Source organism: Macrosteles quadrilineatus, unplaced genomic scaffold (genome assembly GCF_028750875.1).
Source record: "Macrosteles quadrilineatus isolate MER2022 unplaced genomic scaffold, UCM_ALF_1.0 Scaffold_3__2_contigs__length_128488019, whole genome shotgun sequence".
NCBI lineage: Eukaryota > Metazoa > Arthropoda > Insecta > Hemiptera > Cicadellidae > Macrosteles > Macrosteles quadrilineatus.
Window position 1 is genome coordinate 83,618,944 of NW_026542596.1, and position 25,014 is coordinate 83,643,957.

The 25,014-nt window shown below is 36.1% G+C and overlaps 1 protein-coding gene across 1 annotated transcript in view; it reads left to right on the top strand.

Moving 5' to 3' along the window:
• Positions 1 to 1,303: 1,303 nt before the first annotated feature.
• The window catches only part of LOC128989800 (general transcription factor IIH subunit 1-like), a 31,247-nt gene continuing 7,536 nt past the window's right edge, over positions 1,304 to 25,014 (top strand). The window contains exons 1-9 of the mRNA XM_054411852.1: positions 1,304 to 1,410; positions 10,438 to 10,598; positions 14,232 to 14,433; positions 16,547 to 16,703; positions 17,142 to 17,385; positions 18,360 to 18,495; positions 22,023 to 22,170; positions 22,762 to 22,848; positions 23,847 to 24,081. Coding sequence (XP_054267827.1) covers positions 10,445 to 10,598; positions 14,232 to 14,433; positions 16,547 to 16,703; positions 17,142 to 17,385; positions 18,360 to 18,495; positions 22,023 to 22,170; positions 22,762 to 22,848; positions 23,847 to 24,081 — 1,363 coding nt within the window. The 5' untranslated portion in view covers positions 1,304 to 1,410; positions 10,438 to 10,444. The remainder of the gene's footprint in view (positions 1,411 to 10,437; positions 10,599 to 14,231; positions 14,434 to 16,546; positions 16,704 to 17,141; positions 17,386 to 18,359; positions 18,496 to 22,022; positions 22,171 to 22,761; positions 22,849 to 23,846; positions 24,082 to 25,014) is intronic.

The following is a 25,014-nucleotide window of genomic DNA, read 5'->3' on the forward strand; positions in this document are numbered from 1 at the left end:
CTTTTTTAATAAAAATGTTCGACCAAACAAAAAAAACAGCGTATCCGAAGTCCAAATGAGTCCAAATTCTGAAACCACTAACCAGAACCACCACTCAAATTGAAAGGAATGGCACCGGGAAAGTGTGGTGAACGTCATGCAATTGTTCCTCTGAAAACGAATGAGTATGACGTCAAGGAGCGTCCCGTGAGCCTTGCAAGAACTGGACCCGTAAGTATGAGCATGTATGAGCATCTAACTTAACTTGTAACTTCCTCACTAGTCGCGCTAGTGGCTTCACAAACCATAGAGGAACCATAGATAAAACATGGAGGAACCTTCTTGAAGGTATACGATTATTATACACTACAGTACTATATAAATAAAATTCATCTACGAACGATTATAATGTTAAACACGTACTATTTCAACATTTATTCTCTACGGTATTTTGATTGAAATAATAAAGGCCAGGATATTGTTTGTTTTGATTGCTAACTAAGTGGGAGGTTTAGGATCATAAGTAGTTGGTCAAAATGGCTATAGTCAGCCATACATTAATTATGGTACCAATAAAAATATATGATTTTCCTCATTAATGATTAAAATAGCCTAACCAATATTTTTATTGGTGAGAATGAATTCCACTAGTTCGTACGGATAGTTTGTTTAGTTGAATAAGGTAAAGTAGTTTAATATGTACCTAATATTTTTTTTATAATTGTGTATTTCACTTCGTAAAATTTTTATTTAAAATGTTGTCTTAATAATAGACAAAATGTGCCAGTTTTGTCTATTTGATACAGTATTCAAATTGACAATATTTACAATGATTGCGTTTGGTACTTGCGCCTATCTTAAAATTTACTATTAAAAAAATTGACAAAGAACATGACAGAATGCAGTGTGTTGGTTTATTTTATACACACAATATATTTTTCAGTCTCAATTACCACTAATAAAAATGTTTAGCTTCAAGCAATAATTTAGCAGACTTTTCTTTCAGATTGATTTCCAAGAGAAAGAAAGAAATAAAACATTCTCTTTGCAATCTTCACACAGTGTTGCCAATTCTTTGAAACTCCTCTGTTAGTTTACGATTATTTTCGAATTTTGAAGAACCGTAGATAGATCATGCCTATATACGTGTTTAAACAAATGAAATAACATTTTTAACTCAATTCTATTTCGTAGAAATGTTTTCCTGAAATAACAATCAATGTAAAATATTATTGAATGAGGTGTTGCAACACTGCACAGGGGGAAGTGGAATCAACTCAGATCGCCACCTTTGGGTTGCTGCTTCTTCGTATTTCAGTGAGAGCCGCTGTGTAGCAGAGATGTTCGGTTGTATTTTGTGTGTCACACATGGCTCCGGCTGTGATCAGACGGCCGCTCGTTTGCTCTTCCGAATAATTGATATTTTACAAGGTAAGGACATTCTTTAAAAGTTTAAAGCAGTACTATTGTAGTTTCACCACTACTTCTAACGTTTTCTGGTATTAGATAATGATAAATACACTTTATTTGGGAATAAATCTAAATTCACAAGTCAACTTCATTTTGGCACGTAGTCCCCAATGTAGATGTAATGGCTGCACGAAAACGAGACACTCAGAAATGAGATTGACCGCTAAATAGGCTAAAATAATTAAATTGATTTAACTTCATGTTGTTAATTGTTGACCAAGTTAGAGTTGTTGTAGTGTTAGGTTTTTTAACATAATGTTTTCTAACTTTCATTCTGTCTGTCTAACTGATCTTGTCTGTGGTTGATGAAATGTCTTGTAAGTTAATTATTAATAATAAAAAATACCCCCGCCGCAGCAAACCTGCCGACTAAGCGAATTTCCATTTGTCGGAATTGATTTTCAATTAAATCTATTTAAATAACATTAGGTTTAACGAGTACCTAGGTTTGCTGCTACAAGGAAACTGTTAAAGTGGGGTGTTTTAGTAAAATATTAATAGCTTAGTAATACAATAAATAAATTTGCCAAGTTTTATCAAAATATATCCATAAACAAGCAAACGACAACATTTTACAATTTTCTCCATAAGAATAACATGAGAATTTTAAATTTACATTTTTTTTTAATTTTCTCCGTTACCAATAAACGTATAAAAACACTTTGATATATTAAATTATTTGTTTTTTTAAGCTCTTTAAAAAGGTCAAGAGAGAAATTGGGAAATTTTGTGTTTTGAGGGTCAAAATGAGAAAACCCATTTTTTACCCTATAAAACCCCCCGTAAAACCCCGTTCCCATGGCCCGACCATGCTGGTTCGCGAACTCATTCAAGTTTATCCCGCCTTACACCCTTAAACCTAATTTCATCAAAATCGGACAAAAATTACTCAAGTTATCACGTTCACGGACGTAACTTATATATATATAAATCTATATATATATAAATATATCTATATATTTATACATATATACAAATTTGAACGAATGGTATTTTTGGCCTCTGGGGACATCAAAATAAAAAGTAAATCGGTCCCAGGCCTAGGTCTTACCGTGCCACCTACGGTAATAGCTACTTCCCTATAGGGAAATTCGCTAACTTAATATAACTAGGAACAAAGATTTTGCTCATGGAATAGTTCCCTACCAAATCAATAACAATTTGATACTAGGCCTATATTTGATTTTTGCAGACAATTAAGTTTAATATGCTAGTTATTAATCTGTATGTATAGTTTAAAACCTAAGTTTAGGGCCTAAAATAGCCTAACGTTACTGGGAATGCCCAGTCTGGACCAATTTATTTGGAAGTTATTGTGCCTTGTCTTATTTTTATTAATTATAAGGTTAATGTTTTCGCAGGCTGTTGTTGCTTGACCCATTGTTAATTTATCAGACTAAGGTTGTTTGCTTGGTGGTCCGAGTGAACAACATTAACATAACTTAACTTAAGTTAGTGTCATCCGCAAAATGTTTGCACCAATATAAGTTAAGTCAGATCCCCGGGAAATTCCTCTTGATGTCCTACGTAGGAACCATGATGATCTAGTGGTAAAGTGGTGTTTTGATACTGGCTTTCGATTTCTACCTTTTGAAGTTATCAGAATAGCCTAATAACTATCGATCCACTCTAAGTAGAGTAGTCACATGGTCCATAGATATGGGGGGGGGGGGGGGGGGGCGGCACAACCAGGACACCGTACTAAGTTACTGGGGTATGTTATAACCATATAACTTTTGGTAAGATGCCTAAATAAGTTTAGCTTTTGAGTAGAGTAACTTAATGGAAAGTAAGGCATAGAGGAAAATGTATTTTTATGGATTTTAAGTTACTGTTGGTAAGTTAGGCTTAAGCTACACAAATTAACTTAGGCTAACTAGCCTATTTTTATGTAGGCCTATAAGTTAGGCACTTAACTTATCCCCCATACCTCCCCTGCACCTCGCATGACGCCAAGGCTTTATCTTGGATAGATTAACACGCTCAGTGCGAGGGGCGGGAATTCTCGTCCCACTGTACCGGCACCACTGGTGTGGGGCGGGAAATGTCGTCCTTCACCAATGCCAACAACTTTGCTTCAATGGCAGCTCTGCCGTTGCCGGGGAACGTTGTAATTATTACTAGCCTGTAGCTTAGAATGCGAGCTTTATTTTGGTGTAGGTTGGTACTAAACATTCCCGTAAAATCCCGTCTAGCAATGCTTTCGTCCAGTTTTCGGGGATTTTCTCTATTCAAGCCATAGGCTATTACAAGGACTCTGGTTATTGATTCAGGCAGTGCTGCTACCTTTGTGTGTTTCAGTGAACTTCGTCCACTTTTGGGGTACCTAACGCAGACCAATCACCACTGCTCTTTTGTGATTCGTCTTACTGAGATATTTCAATGCCAATAGCGATCGTTGATTCAGTTAGCGTGCCGGGACTCCGCCCGGGCCTCGCCGCAGTTTAGGATTACCTGTACCTATAAAGGTTTTTAGCAGTGAACGTGTTAATTATATTGAGTAATTTAAGACAATGTTGAATAATTTGTATTTGAGGATATCCTAGTCAAGGGGGTTGTCAAATAAAGCAGGTCTAGGAAAATTCCAGAGCCATTTCTTTCTAAATGAACCTCTAATTTGTTGAGTGGAGCAAGCGAAGCTATACGTTGACTCTTATGCATTTTATAATACGCAAACTCCTAGACGGCTGAAGCAATCATTTTCAAATTTCGCATGATGATTAAGACCATATTGGTAAGTGCTAATATCTATATTACGTTACAAAATTCTCTAACGGAATCCGCCCCACAGGCCCTCAAAATTACAATGTTTAGGCCTACAGTTTTTGACACGAAAGCAGAGGCATAAGATCAGCTGTTGACTTAAAGGAGTTATTGTAACTGTTATCACGGATATATTTTAATTTAACAGAAACGGCTAGGATATAAACATAAACAAATGACGCACTAGCTTGAACCACTAATAACATTAATATCTAGGCCTAATATGGCTTGAACGTTTTTTGACCTTTTAATTTAGAACTAATGATACAAACATGTTTGTTTTCTGGATAGTGACGTTGTTTTTTTAGGATCAATACAGTTTCTGTCCTAATATTTGTGCTGTTAGTAAGTTAATATTGTTTTTGTATCAATTTAGTTAGTGATTATTTCTTGGAATCAGTTTGAACACGGTTATTAACTCGCAGAAGTTTATTATTACGTGTACGGTACCTATTCTTATCAGTGTTCCATTAGTTTTACCTTGTGAACTAGGCCTAAACATTGTTATGGCTATTGACATAAAATGAGATTACTGGTCAATCCGTCCTATATTAATATTGCCGTGGATGACTATAGTTTTGGGGTTAAAACCCTATTTTCAAATCTTCTCTTCAGTCGTCATATGTCAAACATATTCTCTTGCACTGCACAAGACGTCGTCAAAATTATTTCATATATAGGCTACACATAAACACATACGAAAACATTTATAATAAAAAAAACATGTACATGTGCGTGAGGCCGGCCAAGGACAAAACCAGTGGCAGTCTGTTTAGGGCCTATCTGGTAAATCTTCAGATTTCGTTTGAAAAGTCCTGGACTTAGTTCACGATGAAACTATCTAAGCCAACAATTATCAACAAACGCTTACTGTACGTCAAAGGAAACCTGACAACCACGAAGTGTTTGGTGGTCTTATCTTACTGCATATATTTGTGGTGATATGGCTTTATCCGTAAAGCCATCTGATCTTTCAAAATCAGTGGTACCTATACATTTTGTAAACATTTCATCATTCAACAATTGTTCATCTAAAAACTCATCATGCGTCAATTTGTCGAAGAGCAAAGTCATTTCGTAATGCTGTTGCTCATGGAAAGATAACAGAGGAAGATTCTTTGCTTCACAATTCATATAAAAAATATCAACAGAATCAGAACTCTGCAACGCTGTTCGTATCACGTCAAGAAAACAAGACGTGTTGACGAGGCTACTTACAACCTTAACAAATTGGCTAAACTGCAAAGTCCTGTGGCATTCATTTGTGTCATAAACAAACCTTCAATATTGCCGCAACAATGTCAATGGTGCTGTTGGCACTGTAGGTACACGATATTTTATACTAGGTGTACAATGCAAATCAAATCAAATCAAATCAAATCATCTTTATTCCATAGACACAAATTGTGAAAAGTACAATAGTGTATAGGCTGCGTCAACAATATAATACAACTTAAAACTAATCTAAGGTTGAGGCAAAATAATCTTCTATTTTATAAAAACAGTTTTTTAGAAGAATTCTCTTGATGGCTACTTTAAAAACATTTAATGGTAACTTTTTAACTTTAACTGGTAACTTGTTGTACAATTTGGTAGCGGTATATTTGAAGCTAGCTTGAGTGGTGGCATAAAGGCACTGATCTATTCTTAAATTATTACAATTCCTTGTGGCATACTTGTGCACATCCTTATTACAAAGTAAAATATCACAGTTGTTTTTAACATATAACAGACATTGAAAAATATAAATACAGGTTAAGGGCATCACAGACAATTTCTTAAATATAGGCTTACAATGACTACGTGGTGGAGCATTACTTAACAGTCTAATGGCTCTTTTTTGTAAAACAAACAAGATGTTGGCATGGCTACAATTAGCCCAGAGAATGGCACTATATACTAAATGACAATGAACATAACTAAAATACACAGTTAACAATACATCTGGAGAAACAATTGATTTTAAATTTCTTAAAATAAAAATTCCTTTGGAGAGTTTTGGAGCGATAAAATCAATATGGGAAAACCATTTTAGGTTGCTCTGTATCATCACACCTAAGAATTTGACTGGAGTTTGAAAATTCTTAGAGTTACCATAGGTCATTTCCAGATTTTGAGTTTTGTTTACGTTAAGAGACAGCTTATTGGCCTTACACCAGTCGGACATTGTTTTAACAGACTCAGAAATTACACTGTCCTGCATACACTTAGTAGACTTGATATTCAAACACACGTCGTCTGCATACATAAAACATGAAACATCATTACTTTGGACATTAAAAGATAAGTCATTAACATAAATAATGAAGAGTAGGGGGCCTAAAATGGACCCTTGTGGCACTCCGTGGGGAGTGTGTTTAAGCTCTGACAGTGAATCCTGGAAATAAACAGCCTGGAATCTGTTGCTCAGATATGACTCAATCAAAGACACGGCATTATCACAAAAACCAAATGACTTTAGTTTGCCTAGTAAAACACTGTGAGACACAGTGTCGAAGGCCCTTGAGAGATCAAAAAATTTTGAGCAAACACCTTGTTTTCTTTCCATGGCCTCTAGAGTGTCCTGAATGTAATTTAAGACCGCCTCCGTCGTGGATCGGTGCTTGCGGAAACCAAATTGCGCACACGAAAGCAAACCGTTTGAATCCAGAAAGTTAACTATTTGCCATGAAAGCACCCTCTCAATGACCTTCGACAGAGTGGGCACCAAGGCCACAGGCCTATAATTGCTAACATCCAATCTATTACCTTTTTTAAATATTGGAATTATCTTAGAAATTTTAAGTTTGTCTGGGAAAGTTTTTCCCGTAATACAGGAGTTAATGATGTGTGCAATGACTTCACATAAATAATCACTACCAAACTTTAGAATCTGAGAACTTAAACCAAAAATATCAAGACTGCTGCTGCTGCTTAAAGACAAAATAGCTTTATGTACACATTCTACTGATACCTCACAAAATTCAAATTTAACATTACACAAAGGAACACTAGACATATACTCATCGGCACTGGTTAAACTAACAGGAATGTTATCAACAATATCATTAATACTACTTACAAAAAAAGAGTTAAAATTTTCTGAGTTTAAAGGTGAATCAACATCTGGTAATATAACAACTGGGCGCTCATTTGTTGAGATATTTTTTCTAATAATATTCCACATTACCCTGGGCTTGTTGCAGGCATTAGAAATACATGAGTTATTGAACAATAACTTAGCTTCCTTTACTTTCTTATTATAGACCTTTGTTAATAACTTGTACCTAACCTTAAAAGCTTCACAACCAGTATCTTTACTTAGATAAAAATAATTTAAACATTCTTCTTTTAACTTCCTAAGTTCAGCAGTATACCAATTACCAATGTGTTTGCGTGGTTTAGCAGATCTTGGCCTAACGTAAGGAAAACAACAATTTACAAAAATAATGACTAGATTAAGAAATAACAATATCTTAGTATTTACATCATCTGCGCTGTAGATTTCATTCCAGTTTGTATCCTTGATATGATTACAAAAAACACCAGCGTTATCTTCTGACACCCTGCGCCTAGACTGTGACGCACCCATGGACCTCGGAGGATGTGACTGTGTGGAAGCAGGAGCCAAGTCCAAACACATAGACGAACTTACGATGTAGTGATCAGACGCCGTAGTCGGAATAACAGTAGCCTTCCACCTCGAGGGATGCAAATTGGTTACATAATTGTCAATGCACGAACCATCAAGCATATTTAAAAGGCTGGGTCGAGTTACTTCGTCTCTTAGCATAATGTTGAGCCCAAAACTTGTAATTAAGTTACAAAAATCTTGACAGACATGAGACACGTTATCTTTAACATCGATGTTGAAGTCACCAGCTATAAGAACATCACATTCCAAGGATGCTGTTACAGTTAAAAGTTCTTCGAATTTGAGCAAGAATAACTCAGTATTGTCTTTGTCTGGAATTCGATAAATGCACACCAATAAAATCTTCGGATTGTCTAGGAAGAGAGCACTAATTTCAAAAACATTTACCAGGGCTAAACTGGTAATAATAGGCGCAGGAGACCAATTAATAGCATTGTTGTCCCTAATAAATATTGCTGAACCTCCTCTTTCTAACCGAGGCCTACTAAAGCTTGAACATAGTGTAAAGTTTTCTAGATGTAATGATTTTATGTCAGAATCCAAAAGCCAATGTTCAGTAATAAAAACAACATCACTGTTTTCGTCATTAGCAAATATTTCAACGAAGTTGACCTTGTCACAAAGATTACGGCAGTTCCATAGCAAGGTATTGAAGTTAAAATTGTTTAGGCCTAGGCCTACGTCAATTATATGTGCACAAGGGTTGGCTACGTCTGTGCTTACCTGGTTTTCAAAGTCAGTCACATTGGAGGTACAACTCGTTTGTCCTGTAAGTTTAAAGATTTCTTGACAACAAACCTGTTCACAAACACTCCCTTCGGCCAGAAGTCAGGTTTATACACTACTTCATCAATCCTGGAAGGAATGGTGACTTTGAATGAACAGTATTCCTCCGGGTACTTAGAATTTAGTGATTCTACTTTAAACGATTCATTGCTAAATTTTTCTAATAGGAAAGATTCCAAATCCTTAGAGTCAGTGTCCGGTGATAGCCTAGATACAAACAGGAACGACTTCTTTTCGGCAGTTTTAAGCCTATCGCCATCAGCTGCACTTAAACTTCCAGTAATAAATTTAGGTTTGTTATTGTTTTGATTTTGTCTGTAACTGACATTCCCAACGCCACGGCCTCCATTATTCTGACTTTTCTGTTGATGTTGTTGAAAGTCACGACGCATATTTCGCTTCCGATAGGAGACTGTCTGGAACGAACCGGATTCAGCTGCCATCTCACTCCTATTTGACTCCGCTGCTGCAGATTCAGACTTGGATGTAGCCGGTCGGCCTTCTGGGTTTCGAAGCAACGAGCTCGTCATAGTCGACTCTTTTACTCTATGACCACTAACAACAGATTTGTCACTAGCTGTCTGTTCAACGTTGTTGTTGTTGTTGTTGACATTTTCATTACTGTCAAGCATACTAGGGTTAGGTTTAAGAATATCCTTATCGATAAGATTACAATTTAAGGAAGTTAGATTTTGAATACTACCTTCACCTCTCTTTAAATTCTGTGATTTTAGTTTGCTAGCATACGTGTTATCAGTAGACTTGTCAAAAACGATATCACCAATGATTTCAGACTGGTGTTTCAGTCCGTTCTTCAGCTTGTCATTTTCACTGAGTAAAAACATAATTTGCTCACTCATCTTGTTTTGCGTGATAATTAAATTGCACACTTTATCCGAGAGGGATTGAAATGAGTCATCAGAATATGGTACATCACATTCGTCGTCATTTTTCACAGAACTTGCTGAGCAGGGAGCAGACGACGGCGGCGGCATCGTTGCAGATGAAGACCGGCACGTTTCACACTTGAAAAAAGCCTTATCTCCTAACTCCTTAAAAATATTTAACTCTTCGTTTGACAGACCGGCACACGAAATGTGAAACCACGACAGACAATATCCAAAACACTTGATACATTTACTGTTCTTCGTAATATTTCTTTTGCAATCAGCCGAGCCACATCTAGTAGGCGCCATCTTGATGACGCAACCGCAGTTGTCTGCTTACAATATTGAGCGGAGCTAGCATATTAATCCAATAGATAGCCTACTTTCTAAAGTCAATGCTACATCTGATTCTCGTAAATGATATGGATACTTACAGTATCCAAAGTCAATTATAAGTCTCTAGGTTCACGTAAATTAATTGTTTACATTTGGTCTACAAAGTCTATGTTTCATTTGGTTCTCATAAATAAAATGTCTACTTGCAGTATCCAATGTCAATAATATATTTGGCTTTCTTAAATAGAATACCTATTTGCAGTATCCAAAGCCTGGTTCACTTAAATGGAATGTCTATTTACAAGTCCTAAAGTCAATGGTAAGTCTGGCTCACGTAAACAAAATGTTTACTTTTGCAGTATTATCCTAAATTGTAAACATTTACTGTAAAACTCATAGTCTAGGTTTTGGATGTAGCTCTTAAATCATAATCTATACTTTAAGTGCCTTTCTATCTATTAACAATTCTTTCTATTAAGTGCCTGACAGGAAACTTCAAAACTTACTGTAATAATATCTTCAAATGTTTCCCTTAAAGTGGAACAATATTATAAGGGCCTATATTGAAAACTGATGTTTTAGAGCCAGGATGACAACATCTTCGGAAGAGATCCTCCTTCAGGTGGGTCAAGTAAGGCACAAGAAAGGAGACGGAACTCTGTATGTCATGAGCGAGCGGCTTGCTTGGATGCTGGACCATCGGGACACAGTCACAGTCAGTCACCGGTACATGGACATCAAGAGTAAGTCAATGAAATTGATAGTTGATAAATAACTAACTTTATAAGCTACGGTAGAACGTCGCTAATCCGTCACCTACTGGACCGGGAGCATGGTCGGAACAGCAAAAAGGTCGGAGGAAATTATCAGAGGAACGTGTATATGGACATAAAATCATAGTAAAACTGAATTTTGTACAGACCATGGATAACTACCGGTACTGAATACCACGGTTAATTCATCGTGACATAAAACAGTCATTAACTTATAAACAACACCTAATGCTGTATACAGTAGAACCCCTCATATCCGGCCTTGGTTTTACCGGTCCTCTGTTTATCCGGCCCCTTCCAGGAAGCCAATATTTTTTTCTCAAAATTTTTTTCTCACAACTTACAGACTTTAGATGCAAGCACTAGTCTTTGTGACTGCTCAAGTCATAAAATAAATTGTTCTCACTATTTATCTGTTTGTTTATACATTTATTTGCTGAGTCACTATACTACCTAACCTCTGATCAGTTGGTTGATTATTTCCGAAGTGGGTTTAGTACAGTACAGTACGAGTACATTAATTTTTGTATTTCACAAAATGGTTATGAATGTTGAGTAGAAATTCAAGTACCATTTAAGTCCTAATGATCTTTAAGTACAATTTATTGTCATTTTTACCTCCATTTAATATGTTTTGTTAACTGGAATCATAATATTTGTACATTCATTACTTAATGACTTTAATCTACAAATATTTTTTTTCCTTTATTACAAACATATTTATTTTTTTTAAATGATCCCAGAACAGAATTAAATGATACTTTTGATTGCATATATTGATTACCTATTATTATTAGGTATGAATTGTCATTTTCATAGTAGGTTGGTTTATCCGGCCAAATCGTTATCCGGTCAGGGGCTTGGTCCCGTGGTGGCCGGATATGAGGGGTTCTACTGTAAATGGACTTTAATGTTCGATCATTTTCATATTACATAATGATTACATAATCATGATAATTATGTTAAATTATTAATCTTGGTTCAGTAATAAAAAATGTAACGTTTAAAATCACAGCTTTCTCAAACTTTTACACAAACAAAAAATTTCCAAACACTGTACAGCAAAATAAAGAGCAGAACAATAGAAAGTCCAGTAAGCTACTGCTAATCATAGGCTACTGCTACGCTGTTTCAGGACAGAAGAATGTTGTTAAAACATTAGATAACGCATGAAAAAGTATAAAATAATAGTACAGTAGACTACTAGTAGACTAGTTCGGCTTTGGTTGGATTGGCCGCCGGATGGTCCGACCTGGTCTCAGGGGGACAAGCATATCGTCACGGGCGAATGACCTTTGACAGGATTCAACTTCGATGTTTAGTTTCCGGCCATAGAAGTAAACAATTCATGTCAGTTTAGTTGACGGTTGCTTCTATGGGTGAATTGTTGCATATTAACTTACCTATGTAAATCTATGTTACATAACCATAAAAATACCAACAACATTTTATAAATTGTTCTGTTCTTTACGTGATTTAGTTTCTGTACTTACAGTGATGTGTAATTTTTGTTTTACTTGAGTAAGCGTGATATTAAACGTAACAGTTTTTATTAACCAAGGTTAATGACTTAACATATCACGATTGCGCAATACTATTTGTATTTTGATTATTTAAAATGCACTACGGCCGGTTAGTCCAGCCGTTTTGTAGTCTGGCCAGTGGTCCTGTCCCGAGGTGGCCGAACTAGAGGGAGTCTACTGTACTGTAGCCTACTTAAGGACAATAACAACTGTCGTAAAAAATTCCGATAAAGATAACAATGACATAAAAACATCGCTTACATATTCTTTCTCTTTGTTCTTCTATTTTTTCTTGAGTTTCTCTTCATCCACCCATTCGACATGCCTATTGCCATGGTTACTAATCACCCAATCACAGGCTACTAAAGTTGTCATGTTACCAAATACCCAATCACAAAATGTTGTGACATAGCAAGCGCACAGCAAACCGATGTACACATCTAGGCCTAAGGAGCAGGCGATTGTCAGTGCAAACAGATAGACAACAACATCTAAATAAACAATACAATCTGTGGTTATTTGTAGACCTTGAAACTTTGTTCGACATTTATTTGTTTTGCTTCCATTAAATTGTTGTCAAATGAACTGTGATTTTTCTAAAAACAATAATGTAGGAGCCTACTGCATATAAATAATGGGCAGAAATAGAAATATACAATGAATTTCAACACATTAGACAAAAGAAACACAATTTATAAAATTTCCTAGGTATTTTCCTTGAACAATGGGGTTATGTGAGCGGAGGCCTATCATGTAGGCAACACGGTCGGACCAAGCGAGGATTCGGGCCTTCCGAGGTAGGATTAGCGAGGTTCTATTGTATATGAATTGTTTTATTTATTTAAAAAGAAGTAAGCTACTGTATAATTTAAATTACCAACTTAAATTACAAATTTAGGCTACACTCAAACAAGTTTATTTAAAATGTAGACCTAGTAGACTCAGCTTTAAAAGCTCAGTGGTGGATCCAGGGGGGATACAAATGGGGCGACCATCCTCGTGCAGAACATTTTTTTACTGCATGTAATGTTAAAGTTATTGCAATATGCGAAGACGGTGATGATGTTACTTTGCAGTGAGGGTTATTCAGGTACCGCATATTCAGGGGTTTGCCGTTACCGTCGGACATAATGACGGTGTTTATATGACCACGGGAAATTAACAAAATTTTACCGAGGTTTCCGTGACTGGGAGCAGGAGATGATCAGAATTTAGCCGCAAATGTGGAAAACGAGATAATGTCCACACGCTGCGAGAGATTCTTGCTTTTACAGCGATCGCAGAAGACGGATGATGTTCTTTTACTGCCCTGCGGGGGTTATTCAGGCATTGCCGTGACTGCAGAGGGCAATGACGATTTGGGGGCTTCACCTCTGATCCCGCCCCCTCTTCAATCCAAAGTTAGATCCGCCACTGTTAAAGTAGCTTAAAATTAGGCTATTTGTAAGTGAATACATTAGACTCTCTTATCCGGACTCCTCAAGACCGAGGCCAGTCCAGATAACAGTTTTTCCGGTTAAACCGACGTCCTCGTTAAAACAGACCATTTAAATGCCTACTGTATACAGTATTTGACTTAAATTTTAAAGAGCATTGTATTTAGACACGTGATCACTGGTCTCAAATCTTTCCCACGAGAACAGTCGTTTCAGTACCTTCCCAGATCTAGTCCGGTTTAAACGATGTCCGGCTAAAAGGTGTCCGGATAAGAGGGAGTCTACTATATGTTAGTTTACTACTTACTATTTACTAGTATTAAAGTAGTAAAATAAAAGGACATTTAGTTTTATGAATTGGCTGCACTGACAACTGATGACAAAAACAGCTGACGTGATGTCAGGGACTAACAGTCCAGCAAATGAGCAACAGGTTAGTGGATGTCAAGAATACTTGAACCGAACCGTTAAATGCATCATAAACAAGAAGTTGCTAGCTCGAATCCTATATGAATAGCATTTACAAACAATATGTTAATGCTATTCATATAGGATTCGGGCCAGCAACTTCATTTGTATATGTGATTTACTACATAGTGCGTAGTTACAATATACAAGTTTTAATTTGCGTTTTATTTTTACAGTGCAAAAGATTTCACCAGAAGGAAAACCAAAAATTCAACTACAAGTAGTGCTGCATGACAACACAACGTCAACATTTCAATTTGTAAACCGTCAAGGCCCTGCAGCTGCTATCAAAGAGAGAGATCAAGTCAAAGATTTGCTGGTCCAGCTTCTACCAAAGTTTAAGAGGAAAGTAAACAAGGAGTTAGAAGAGAAAAATAGGTGGGTTTGTCATGCAGCATATTATAATAAACGCATATAGGCTAAGTTAAATAGTGTTAGATAAATAGAACATCAAAAGTGTTAATAAGGAACAAATTTATATTTGACTTCTCTAGTGTAAACTAGCCTCGCATGAAATTCTCGGTAAAAAAATTACTACAGAGCTTTTAAATAATGTGTACATTCAAATTGATGTACACTACCTACTGAACAAAACGACGATTGGAAGAAAAAGAACGGCACAGGACTAAATTGGCAAATAGCAAAAGTTCTTAGTTCCAGGGAAAATTTAATTTAATTTATGAAGTTTTTGAATTCAAACAGTTTGAACTGAGACTGGAAATGTTCCACTCAACAAACATTTTTAACTTTAAACCTTTAAAACTTACCTGCCTTTACAAATGTCGCCGATTAAACCAGAAGTGTTATTTGTTACAATACAAATACAGTAGAACCTCTCTAACCCGGCACTCCAGTAATCCGGCGTCTGTTGACGAGTGAGGTTTTCCGTGATCGCGGCAAAATCACCAACATCTAGCGTGGACGTGTAGACAACATCATCCACTCCTGCGGTCATGAAAACGTCATTGTCGTCTTGCGCGATCATGGCAAATTCATGAACATCTCTCGCGGTCACAGAAAAGTCATCATTGTCATGCGCGATCGCGGCAAAATCATCAACATCTACCACGGACGTATAGACGTTATCATCAACTCACACGGTCACGGAAACGTCATCGTCGTCTTGCGCGATCGCGGCAAAATCATCAACATCTCCCGCAGACGTATAGACGTTATCATCGCCTTCAGCGGGCACGGAAATGTCATCGTCGTCATGCCCGATCGCAGCAAGCGCGGTTTTCGTTTGCACGATTTCGGAGACGTGTTTTAATTGCATTTTAAGTGTTTTTATTAATAACATTCCAGTAATCCGGCTTTTTCACTAATCCGGCAGTACTACGGTCCTATATTTGCCGGATTACTGAGAATCTACCGTACCATCTTAAGGGTCATTGACAAAATGGAATAATATGGGTGGTAAAATATTTTGTAAATCAATAGGTAAAATTTTGTTAATTTTGGCATATAACTAAAAAGTTTTTATCAGAATACCAAATTTATATGCAGCAGAGCTTAAAACCTTAAATATTTTCTATTTTATATGTAAAATACAGTAATGGTGAACATGCGGTGAGTGCGGTCACATTTTATTTTGATGTAAAATACAAGTTAATGTTGTTCCATGAAAAACCTAATATACTGATAACCTTGAAACACCATTGGTTCAACAAATCCTATCCTATTTGAAGGTTAAATGTTTGTAAAAGGAAAGAAGAAAATATGAAAAACAGCTCCATTCATGGTACCGAACTGTTCGGGAGTGGACTGTAAATTTGATACATTCATTGAAATAGCTCCTAGCGTAGTCAGTGGGACTGCACATCATTTTGAGTTTATGTTTGGTTAACATTTTTGCAGACCATCCAACTTTGTTTTTTGCAATTTTATTGAAACATTAAGGAATAATATGGGTGACCGAACTGTAACGTAATAAAGGTACTGGGTGTTTCTTAAACGTTGTTTAATTAGTCCAAAATAGTTGGTTTTGCTGAATAATAAGTAAATTCCCTATGTTGCACACATTACTACTCATGAGACTGTACACTGATCCCCCTCGAAATAATTTTTTTACCGATTTCACAGGCTCTCTAGGTTTGACGTTCTCTTACTCAGTTGTCTTTAAAGACAGATGTTTTGCATCGACCAGATGATGGAATGGCAAAGTTCGCATTACGTAACCTGTACTCAAACCTCTAAACTGTTTATTTGATTTATTCCGACTTTGACGTCGCAGTAAATGTCAGATAGTGCCAATATGCTTCTATAACCTATAAAAACTATACAATTATTTACGATGGCAAGAATGTAATGGAATATATATTGGGAAATAAGGTATTGAGATAAGTGTACACATTTATTTGCTTTTATTTTCATTTGTATTTATGTTGTTTTTCTGAGACATAAGTAAACCCATTTTGTGACAACCCCTTAAATTCATTTAATACTAACTTTAATTAAATAACTTATAATAAATGTTTTCTATTTATTTCAGGCTGTTGTCTGAAAACCCTGGGCTGCTCCAGTTGTATAGAGATCTTGTCATAACACAAGTCATTTCACCAGAAGAGTTCTGGGCACAACACGCGTCCCAGTATACCCAAAAGCAGAATAATCAAAAACAAGAAGTTGGGGTCTCAGGCGCTTTTTTGGTCAGTTGTAACTTCAGTAATATTAGGGTTAACAATAATTTCAGACTTCCTTACCACTGTATGGCCAGAAAAAATGTATTTAGATTTACTGGGGATTTTGACCTCCTATAAATTCACGAAGCAAAGTAATAGAAAATTTGTGAATTGAGTTGGGCTGTTTTTGACTTTGGAAACTGACATGAAGAGAGTTACTAATTTGATATAGGTAGCCTAAACACTGTTACACTATGCTAATAATACAAATTTATAAACAGAAATTATAAACCCTATGAGCACAGAAAAGAAACCCATAAGGCCAAGTTAGTGTGGATGATTTGAGATGGTTCTTAAAAAATGTTAATCTATTAATCTTAAGTTTTCCTAATTTAGCGATGTCTAATTGAATCTTTCGATTGACATGCATTGAGTTGGTGTTTTTAACCCAAAACATTATTTCAGGCCGACATCAAACCACAAACAGACGGATGTAATGGGCTCAAGTACAATCTTACTGCAGACATTATTGATTGTATATTCAAGACTTATCCAGCAGTTCGCAAAAAACATATAGAATATGTCCCTCACAAAATGACTGAAGCTGACTTTTGGACCAAATTTTTCCAGTCCCATTATTTCCACAGAGATAGAATCACTACAAGCTCTAAAGATTTGTTCACCGAATGTGCCAAACTAGATGATCAAGGTATGTTGATAACTTATTTAGGTGTGTAGGTTGTAAAATGCATTAGTATAAGTGGGGAGGGGTATTTTCTATTTTAGTTTAAATGAGTAGTTGTACAACAGGAAGAACTGATAACGGATTCATTGCCAGCGCTAGGATTCAACCACTTTCCCTTAAAGCCTTCTTTCAAAATGCTAAAGGCATTTAAATAAAAACTAAGATCTACATTATTATTTTAAGACAACAATTAATAATAGCTTTAAATTCACCTACAGTGAAGTCTCCAACTATGGGAACTTCAACTATCCGAATCTCCAATTATCCTAATTGTTTGCAGAAATAATTTAAAGATTTTAAACCACAGTAATAAGAATCATAAAAGGCAGTGATCGCGACAAAATCCTAAACCTGTCTCGCGGTTGTGTTGACAGGTCATCATCGTCACCCGTGGTCATAACATTGTCATCGTTTTTCGCAATCACAGCAAAATGTTTATTATATCTCATGGTCGTGTAGACACCATCATCTCCCGCGGTCACGGAAAATCAAAATCATACTTCACAATCAGGGCAAAAGAGTAAAATTTCTAATCGCGAAATCGTTGCAGACGCGTACTGCAATTGCAATTGAAGCTCACCATGACTCTGCCTTTTTTCATTACAAGACTCTGCATTTTGGTAAAAATCCAATTATCGGGATTTTCGATTACCCAAATATGGTACGGTCCCAATTGCTTCGGTCAATTTGAGTTCTACTGTACCCTACTTGAAGCATTTAGAATCAAATTAAAGTAGCATTTATTTGTGATTGGTTTTCAATGTTCATATTTTCTTTTCAAATTCCATCAAACTTTAGAGGCATTGTCTGTAGTTACATTTTACGTCATAAGTACTGTAGCAGAGTTAGTAGTAAAGATAAATAGCTGTTATGTCTTCAAGCTGCCCAGCCCAGAATACAATTTTATATAATAGGTTATATCCATTTTTTTTTTTCAGAAATGAAAAAAGTAATGTCAAATGGAGTCAGTGATCCTCTTTTGGACATTACATCCTTTGACGATAAAATCGGTGATGAACCATTAGAAAGGCCAGCTGCGACTCAAAATATTGTTCACCAAAATATGATAAAAAGGTGAGTAAAGTCCTCAACTGTGTACTTGATACTTTTACCTGAAATGGCGACCATACGAAGGTAGGTATTATAAGCCAAGTATGAATGGAGATGAGTGTGGCGCAATCTTGTAGTCTTGTTATTGACTAAGGCCGACATATTCCGTAAACAGGACTGTTAATTAATAGCCCTACAACCAATACTCACTCTACTACAAGTACACTCGTCCTATTTTAATTAATGAAGTCTGCTTGTTGTGTTTAATGAATGTGCTGACGTAAAGGACCCACTAGATCCAACGTCAGTGTACGTTACAAACATTTAACGCAAAACGATTACAGATAGGCCTATTGATTCACGCGTATTAATTGCCGTCGGTAAGACTGGAAGTAAACTAGATCAGGTTAAGGTTATGATGGACCGACGTGGTCTCTGGATTATCGTCTGCGTTTTCAACAGCTCATATTGGACTTTGTAGTGACTGAGAAGAGTGTTGAAAATATAATTGGATTCATAATTAATCGAGTGTTTTCATTCAGAATTTGTGTGCTGTCCCTAGTATTATGTTTTTTAAATATTTCAAACTCTTACAAAGTAATTAATAAATTTCCTTTCCCGCAGTAATGTAGAATATTCGAGACCATCATTTATATCTAGCATATAAATTGGTTATTATTGTCAATAATTTTGAATGGGAAACTCAATTATGAATCTCTTTATATTTTCAACACTCTCCTCCGTCACTACCCTACGATTAGTCCAATATAAGCTGTAGATAACAAAGACGACAATCCAGAGACCACATCGGTCTGCCATAACCTGATTCAGTTTACTTCCAGTTCTGCCCGCGGCAATATACACGCGTGAATTGATAGGCCTATCTGTTATGGTTTTGTGTTTTTGTTTAATGTTTGTAACATATTCTGACGACACCTCCAAAAGTGGATCCTTTTGTAAGCCTGACAATGGTAGAGTTAACGAACCACCAAAACACTACCATTATAAGTCATAAAACGCAAACCTGGGGCTATCAAAATGAATTATAAGATTACCGTACTTCGTCACACAACCCTTTGTGGTGCTGGTGGCAATTAAGGTATTGTGGGTATTTTGCCCGGCGATTATTGTAGGAGGCAGTCTGGGAGTGGCGAGCAACGCCTCCTAGTCTGCCCTATTTCGTGACCTAATTTTGAAACAAGATACTTTTTGTCAAAGTATTATTCGTGCACTTAAAAGCATAGACTAACCAACACAAGTAGACTTCTCATCCCATTGTAAATTTTGAAGCACGTTTTTCGTGTCTAGTTCATGTAAGTGACACAAAGGCGCTAGTGTCGATGAAACTTTGTTTCCATTATTTTAGGGTTAATTTCTTGATTTGTGCTTTACTGTTTGGTTATATAACTAGGGGACAAGTTATTGTTTATAATTAGATCATATTATTTGGTTAAACGAGGTTATAAATGGCTGTAATAACGGGAAACAAATTGTAAACAAAACACGACCTCTACATAAACCGTACAGAACTAACAATAAAATTGTCTTCAGCTGTTCCATAAGGATGAGAAATCTACTAAGGGAGTATGTTTTATCTATGCTTAAAGTTATTTGAATTCTTAAGCCCTATAAATATGTACACCACCTAAATATATAGTACAGTTACAGTACTGTGTTGGAGTAGAGTACGGCAATTCACCGAGTGTATTGTTGAACGTTTTGAAGACGATGCCTATTTTAATACTGAGCACAATACAGGTTCTAATTGTAAATTGAAAAACTTATGATTCGTCCATTAATTAGATAATTACTTTGTATTGTTAAATGATGTTTCCTATTAAACATTTAATTTTGAATATCAGCAAGTTTGTTTTTCTTTACCTCAAGTTTACTAAATACTTGAAATGCTCGTTTTATGTGGTAAAGAGGAAATTGCCAGGTAAATTGGAGGGGGAGAGTAGGTTGAAATAGAGGGCAGCATAAATTGGTGTGGGGGGGATTGTGCCACTGGGTTAAGGGGGGACAGGCACCTCTGTGTCTACCAACCGGGAAAAGCGTAATTGTACTTATTTTTTGGCTGGCCGTGAAATTTAATGCCAGATTATGTCCTTAAATTGTTAATGGGCAATAATTTTATCATCACTAACGAACACATAAAAGGTGTATCAGATGTTTGTTCACATTTTCATAATTTATTAATAGGGTAATTAATTATGCAATAAAAACCCCATTAGAAGTCTCAAACACATTAATATTTTATGGACAATCAAGTGTCAAGTCAAGTACTTCCAAGATCTCTCTCTAGCTTAGCTGATAAAAGTTGTATCACTTTGATTAATTTACAACTTCAATTATTTATTACTAGGATCCCAAACCTTTTTTGTTATAGAAATAATAGTTTTATAAAGGCTGTTAAATTTCAATTCTTACTCCTACTTTAATCATGAAGATTCAATTTGCCGCTGGCCATTGCCTACTGCCATAAAACTGTTTATGGTTTTATATTAAACTTGTAACTTGTAACTAATCTAAAGTCTCATTTTGTAAAATAAACCCTCTTTTATTTTTATAGATATTAATTTCAAATGACAAAACCATAAGCATTGTTGTTTGCATTAATGTTTTATCATTACGCAGGCCTACTTGGTCTCAAATCATGTCATTACATTTTCTGTATCTTTGTCTTAGGCTGTTCAAGTTTCAATGTTTTTTGTTTCCCATATTTATTTATTGTGTTGTGTGTTTTAAGGAATCTAAATCTTATAAACTAGAATGATCATTGTGACTTTGCTGCTTTTATAACCTCATTGTTTGTTCAGTTTAGCCTATATAGGGCCTACTAAATAATTAGAATTAGGTCTAGGCCTGGGTATTTTGATTCTTTGAAAGAGCTGTAAAATATACTAAGACAATGTGATAAACTAATGATTGATATGTGTCAATGTTGACTTTGCAAATGAAAAGACAATAATGTTACTCTGTGCTTATTGGTAGCCGATTACCATACCGATTTTGTACCAAGAACCGAGGTACAATATATGCATTAAAGATTTTTTTTATGTAGTCGAGAACTTAACGTTGTGCTAGAGCGAATCATGCCAAACTAATCCGCTTAGATTGGATATATGATATTGTTTCCGTGAGCGATGGAAAAATTCAGGATTTTGTCGCATGAATGGGTTTCTCTGTTACACTATAAAGCTTAACCCAAAATTAATGCTTGTCTCATTTCAATAAATTTCTATTTTGAAATGTAGCTCTTATTACTCTATTATTACTTACTTTTCTCTCTGGTACAACTAAAGTGAAGAACAAGATTAATACAGTTTGACAATCATGAAAATATATTCGATAATCACACCGAAAAAAGTTACAACAAAGTGTCCTTTAAATGTCCATGAATTGTCCATGAATTTTTTATCCAGAAATAGTAGCCACCCTGTTTATCCTTTGCAACGTAGAATCACCTGAAATCCAACCCCAACTCTGCTGCATAATTAAAGTAGGCCTAAATCTTCTTCAAGACTGTTCATAAGGCGTTTGTTACCTAGGTTCAACCAACACTCCATTATGGTGTTGAAGGCGTGTCAACAGCCATCTGCAGCCAAACCTGAGGTCAACGGAACCAGTCAACTGCCTCAGATGAATGGTGAAGTACCTAGCACCAGTGCTGACCCTCACGAAGTACAGGCTAAGAAAGTGAGTACAATGTCATGGTTTGTGTTATTTATAGTAATTGTTGTGATAGACTTGTAACTTAGAATTAAAATTCATTTCCATTCTAGCTCCTGAGCTGTTGTATTCAATATAATAAATAGGTTACATACCTTATAAATCCAACAAACAGCTCATTTTGAAAAGAAGGTTGTTTACATGTTTCGGCTTGTATCGGCCATTGTCAAAACATCGCAGTTGGATGGTGAAATCCTTGTTGTGTTGTCATTATTTCCTACTAAAAGTACATACACAAACACACACACACGGACGGGACAAAAACATTACGAAAACGAAAATACTTTTAATAGGCCTATTATATAGAATACACGGGCAAGGTGCACGCACACCGTTGTCAAGGTCAGGATCCAGTCTGCATCCTGAGTAAATACAACTTCTGAACTTAATTATTTTTTAAACTTACCCTTAAAGTTTGTGTATATTCAATAGGCCTACATTTTGAATTTGGTTTTTCATGAAGGATGTATTAAATATGCTAGATATATATTTGATTTGACTACTGTTAATATAAAATTATTTTTATTTGTTGAAACTAACATTTAGTTTTGTCTGCAGATGAGAATTCGTGAAAAGATCAGCTATGTAGATCTTGATGCCAGTTGCTCCAATACTCCGTCGGTGTCTCACCTGAACCTAACTAAGGTGAACTTTTCTTTATTAAAAGGCTAATTTTTGCTAATTTTTGAAAGTTGACTTATTTTTTTAAGTATTGTGTTCTGCAATACAAGTCATTCTTATGACATTTTTATGTTAAATACTAAACAGATTAAAAGAGAGTTGATAAAGTAACAGTTAGTGGTAGCCTAAATTAACTTGGACTGTATGTTTTCTATATATTAAACTGCTCTTTTATACTCTAGACATTTCAGAATTAAAACCACCTGTTGGGAAGAAAAGGTTACGCTATACAATTAACATAAACACTATTTGTTCTGAAATACTGTGCAAGGTATCCAGCCGAACAAAAATAGTGTTCCGTTGGAGGACCTATACCACTTTAGCGTGTAGTCTGTGACTTGCTTGTTGTGGTGTAGGTTGGCAGTAAATTTCCCTGTAAAATCCCTGTCTAGCAAGCTTAGAAATCTACTGGACCCATCTTTCTCCCTCCAATTGGCAATACAATGAGGCTGGCTTTGTTTCAAAAAGTTCTGCTACCTGTAGGTTTTTTAGTCAACTGTGTCGACTCGTCGTAAGGCAGTACATCACCGCATGTTGTTATTTGCTATTCGTCAGACCAAAATTTGAAAGCCAATCTCCTGGAAATCGGGTTTGTTTGAAGCTGCGCTGCACCGGGGCTAAGCCTGCCATTGATGGGTCGGAGTGAATGTGTTAAAGCTCTACAAATAAATTGGTTCCGAAAGAGATTTAAAAATATTAAGTTTTAAATGTGAAAAGTGGGAAACCCCCATTTTTACCCCCATAAAATTCTGTTTCCACACTCCTATCATGCTGGTCTGTGAACTTGTCCCAATAAACACGGATTTACATGTTTGTACAAAATTTAATCAAAATCAGATCATTTTTTTTCAAGTTTTTGTGCTAGCCTAATTTGTTTAGTAGTTGATTTCAAATATGGGAAATTTGCTGAAATTAAATAAAAGTTGCATGATGTAAGATTCCTAAAGTAGTTGTGGTTGTAGGTGGAGAGGTATCTGCACGGCCCCACACCATCTGCTAGTGATGACAGTGAGGTGTGGGGAGGGGATGAGGCTGTGCTGAGTTGTTGGGGCCGTCTGCAGCAGGAGGCAGGGGGGTGGGGGGCAACGTCTCGTCCCTCAGCCCCCCTCGTACCTCCAGCTGCGGCTGTGTCTGCCCTGGGCGAGCTCACCCCTGGCGGCGCCCTCATGAAGTGTTACCACGACGAGTCACTTGCACGTTAGTATTGCCTTAATAATCTCACCCGTAGTGTCTACTGTAAGCATCTTGTCTGGCTACATCTTCTTACATATTATCATCTTTCATTCGCTATGTGTTGTTTTAAAATATAATTTACAAGTATTTGACTTCATAAATAAGGTACTGTAACCCTAACCTCAAAATCTATGTGACCTCTGTGTTATCCGAGATTCTTGGTAACCGAGGTAGTCTCGGTCCCAACAATCTCGGTTAATCAGAAGTGTAGTGTACGCCAATTATTGTTGATTTTCACTTGTACAAATAGCATAACAATCATTTTGGAACAGTTGGCCATTGTAAATATACTTTTGACCAAATATTCATACTGTTAATAACAAATCCACAAACTACAGTTAGTTGAGTGTTCGTACTGCAATTCTGTTGTTAAGTGAATAGCAATCTGAAATATGACCTCTGTGCAACCTAATAGAAACGGCATATGGACATACAACTGTTTTATTTGAGTTGCACAGTTCTTTTTACATTTTCTGTTAAGTTTTTTAATCTTAGCAACAACATTCAACAGATGATCATACACATAATCATATCCTATATTACTGGATCTGTTCGAAATTAAGAGCTTGTAGAGTCGACGGGATGTACTAATGCTCACATTTCTCCACAAATTGGTTAATGGAAAAGTTGATGATAGCGAGATCTTATTGCTGTTATCTTTCCTCGTGCCTCTTCCCTCATCCAGAGTCCGCGTTTTGTTTGCTCCTACATTCACCCGGACTTGCCTGGGTGCCCAGTCTCCTGCCAATGTTTAAATGATGCTTTATAATACATTACCACAGAGTGAGCTACTTAAATTAAATTGAAACACAACAAATTGAATTGAAATAACAGCCATGGTACTATGAAATTATTCTTAAAATAAACGAGCTGGTGGCCCGTCCTACGTACGGGAAT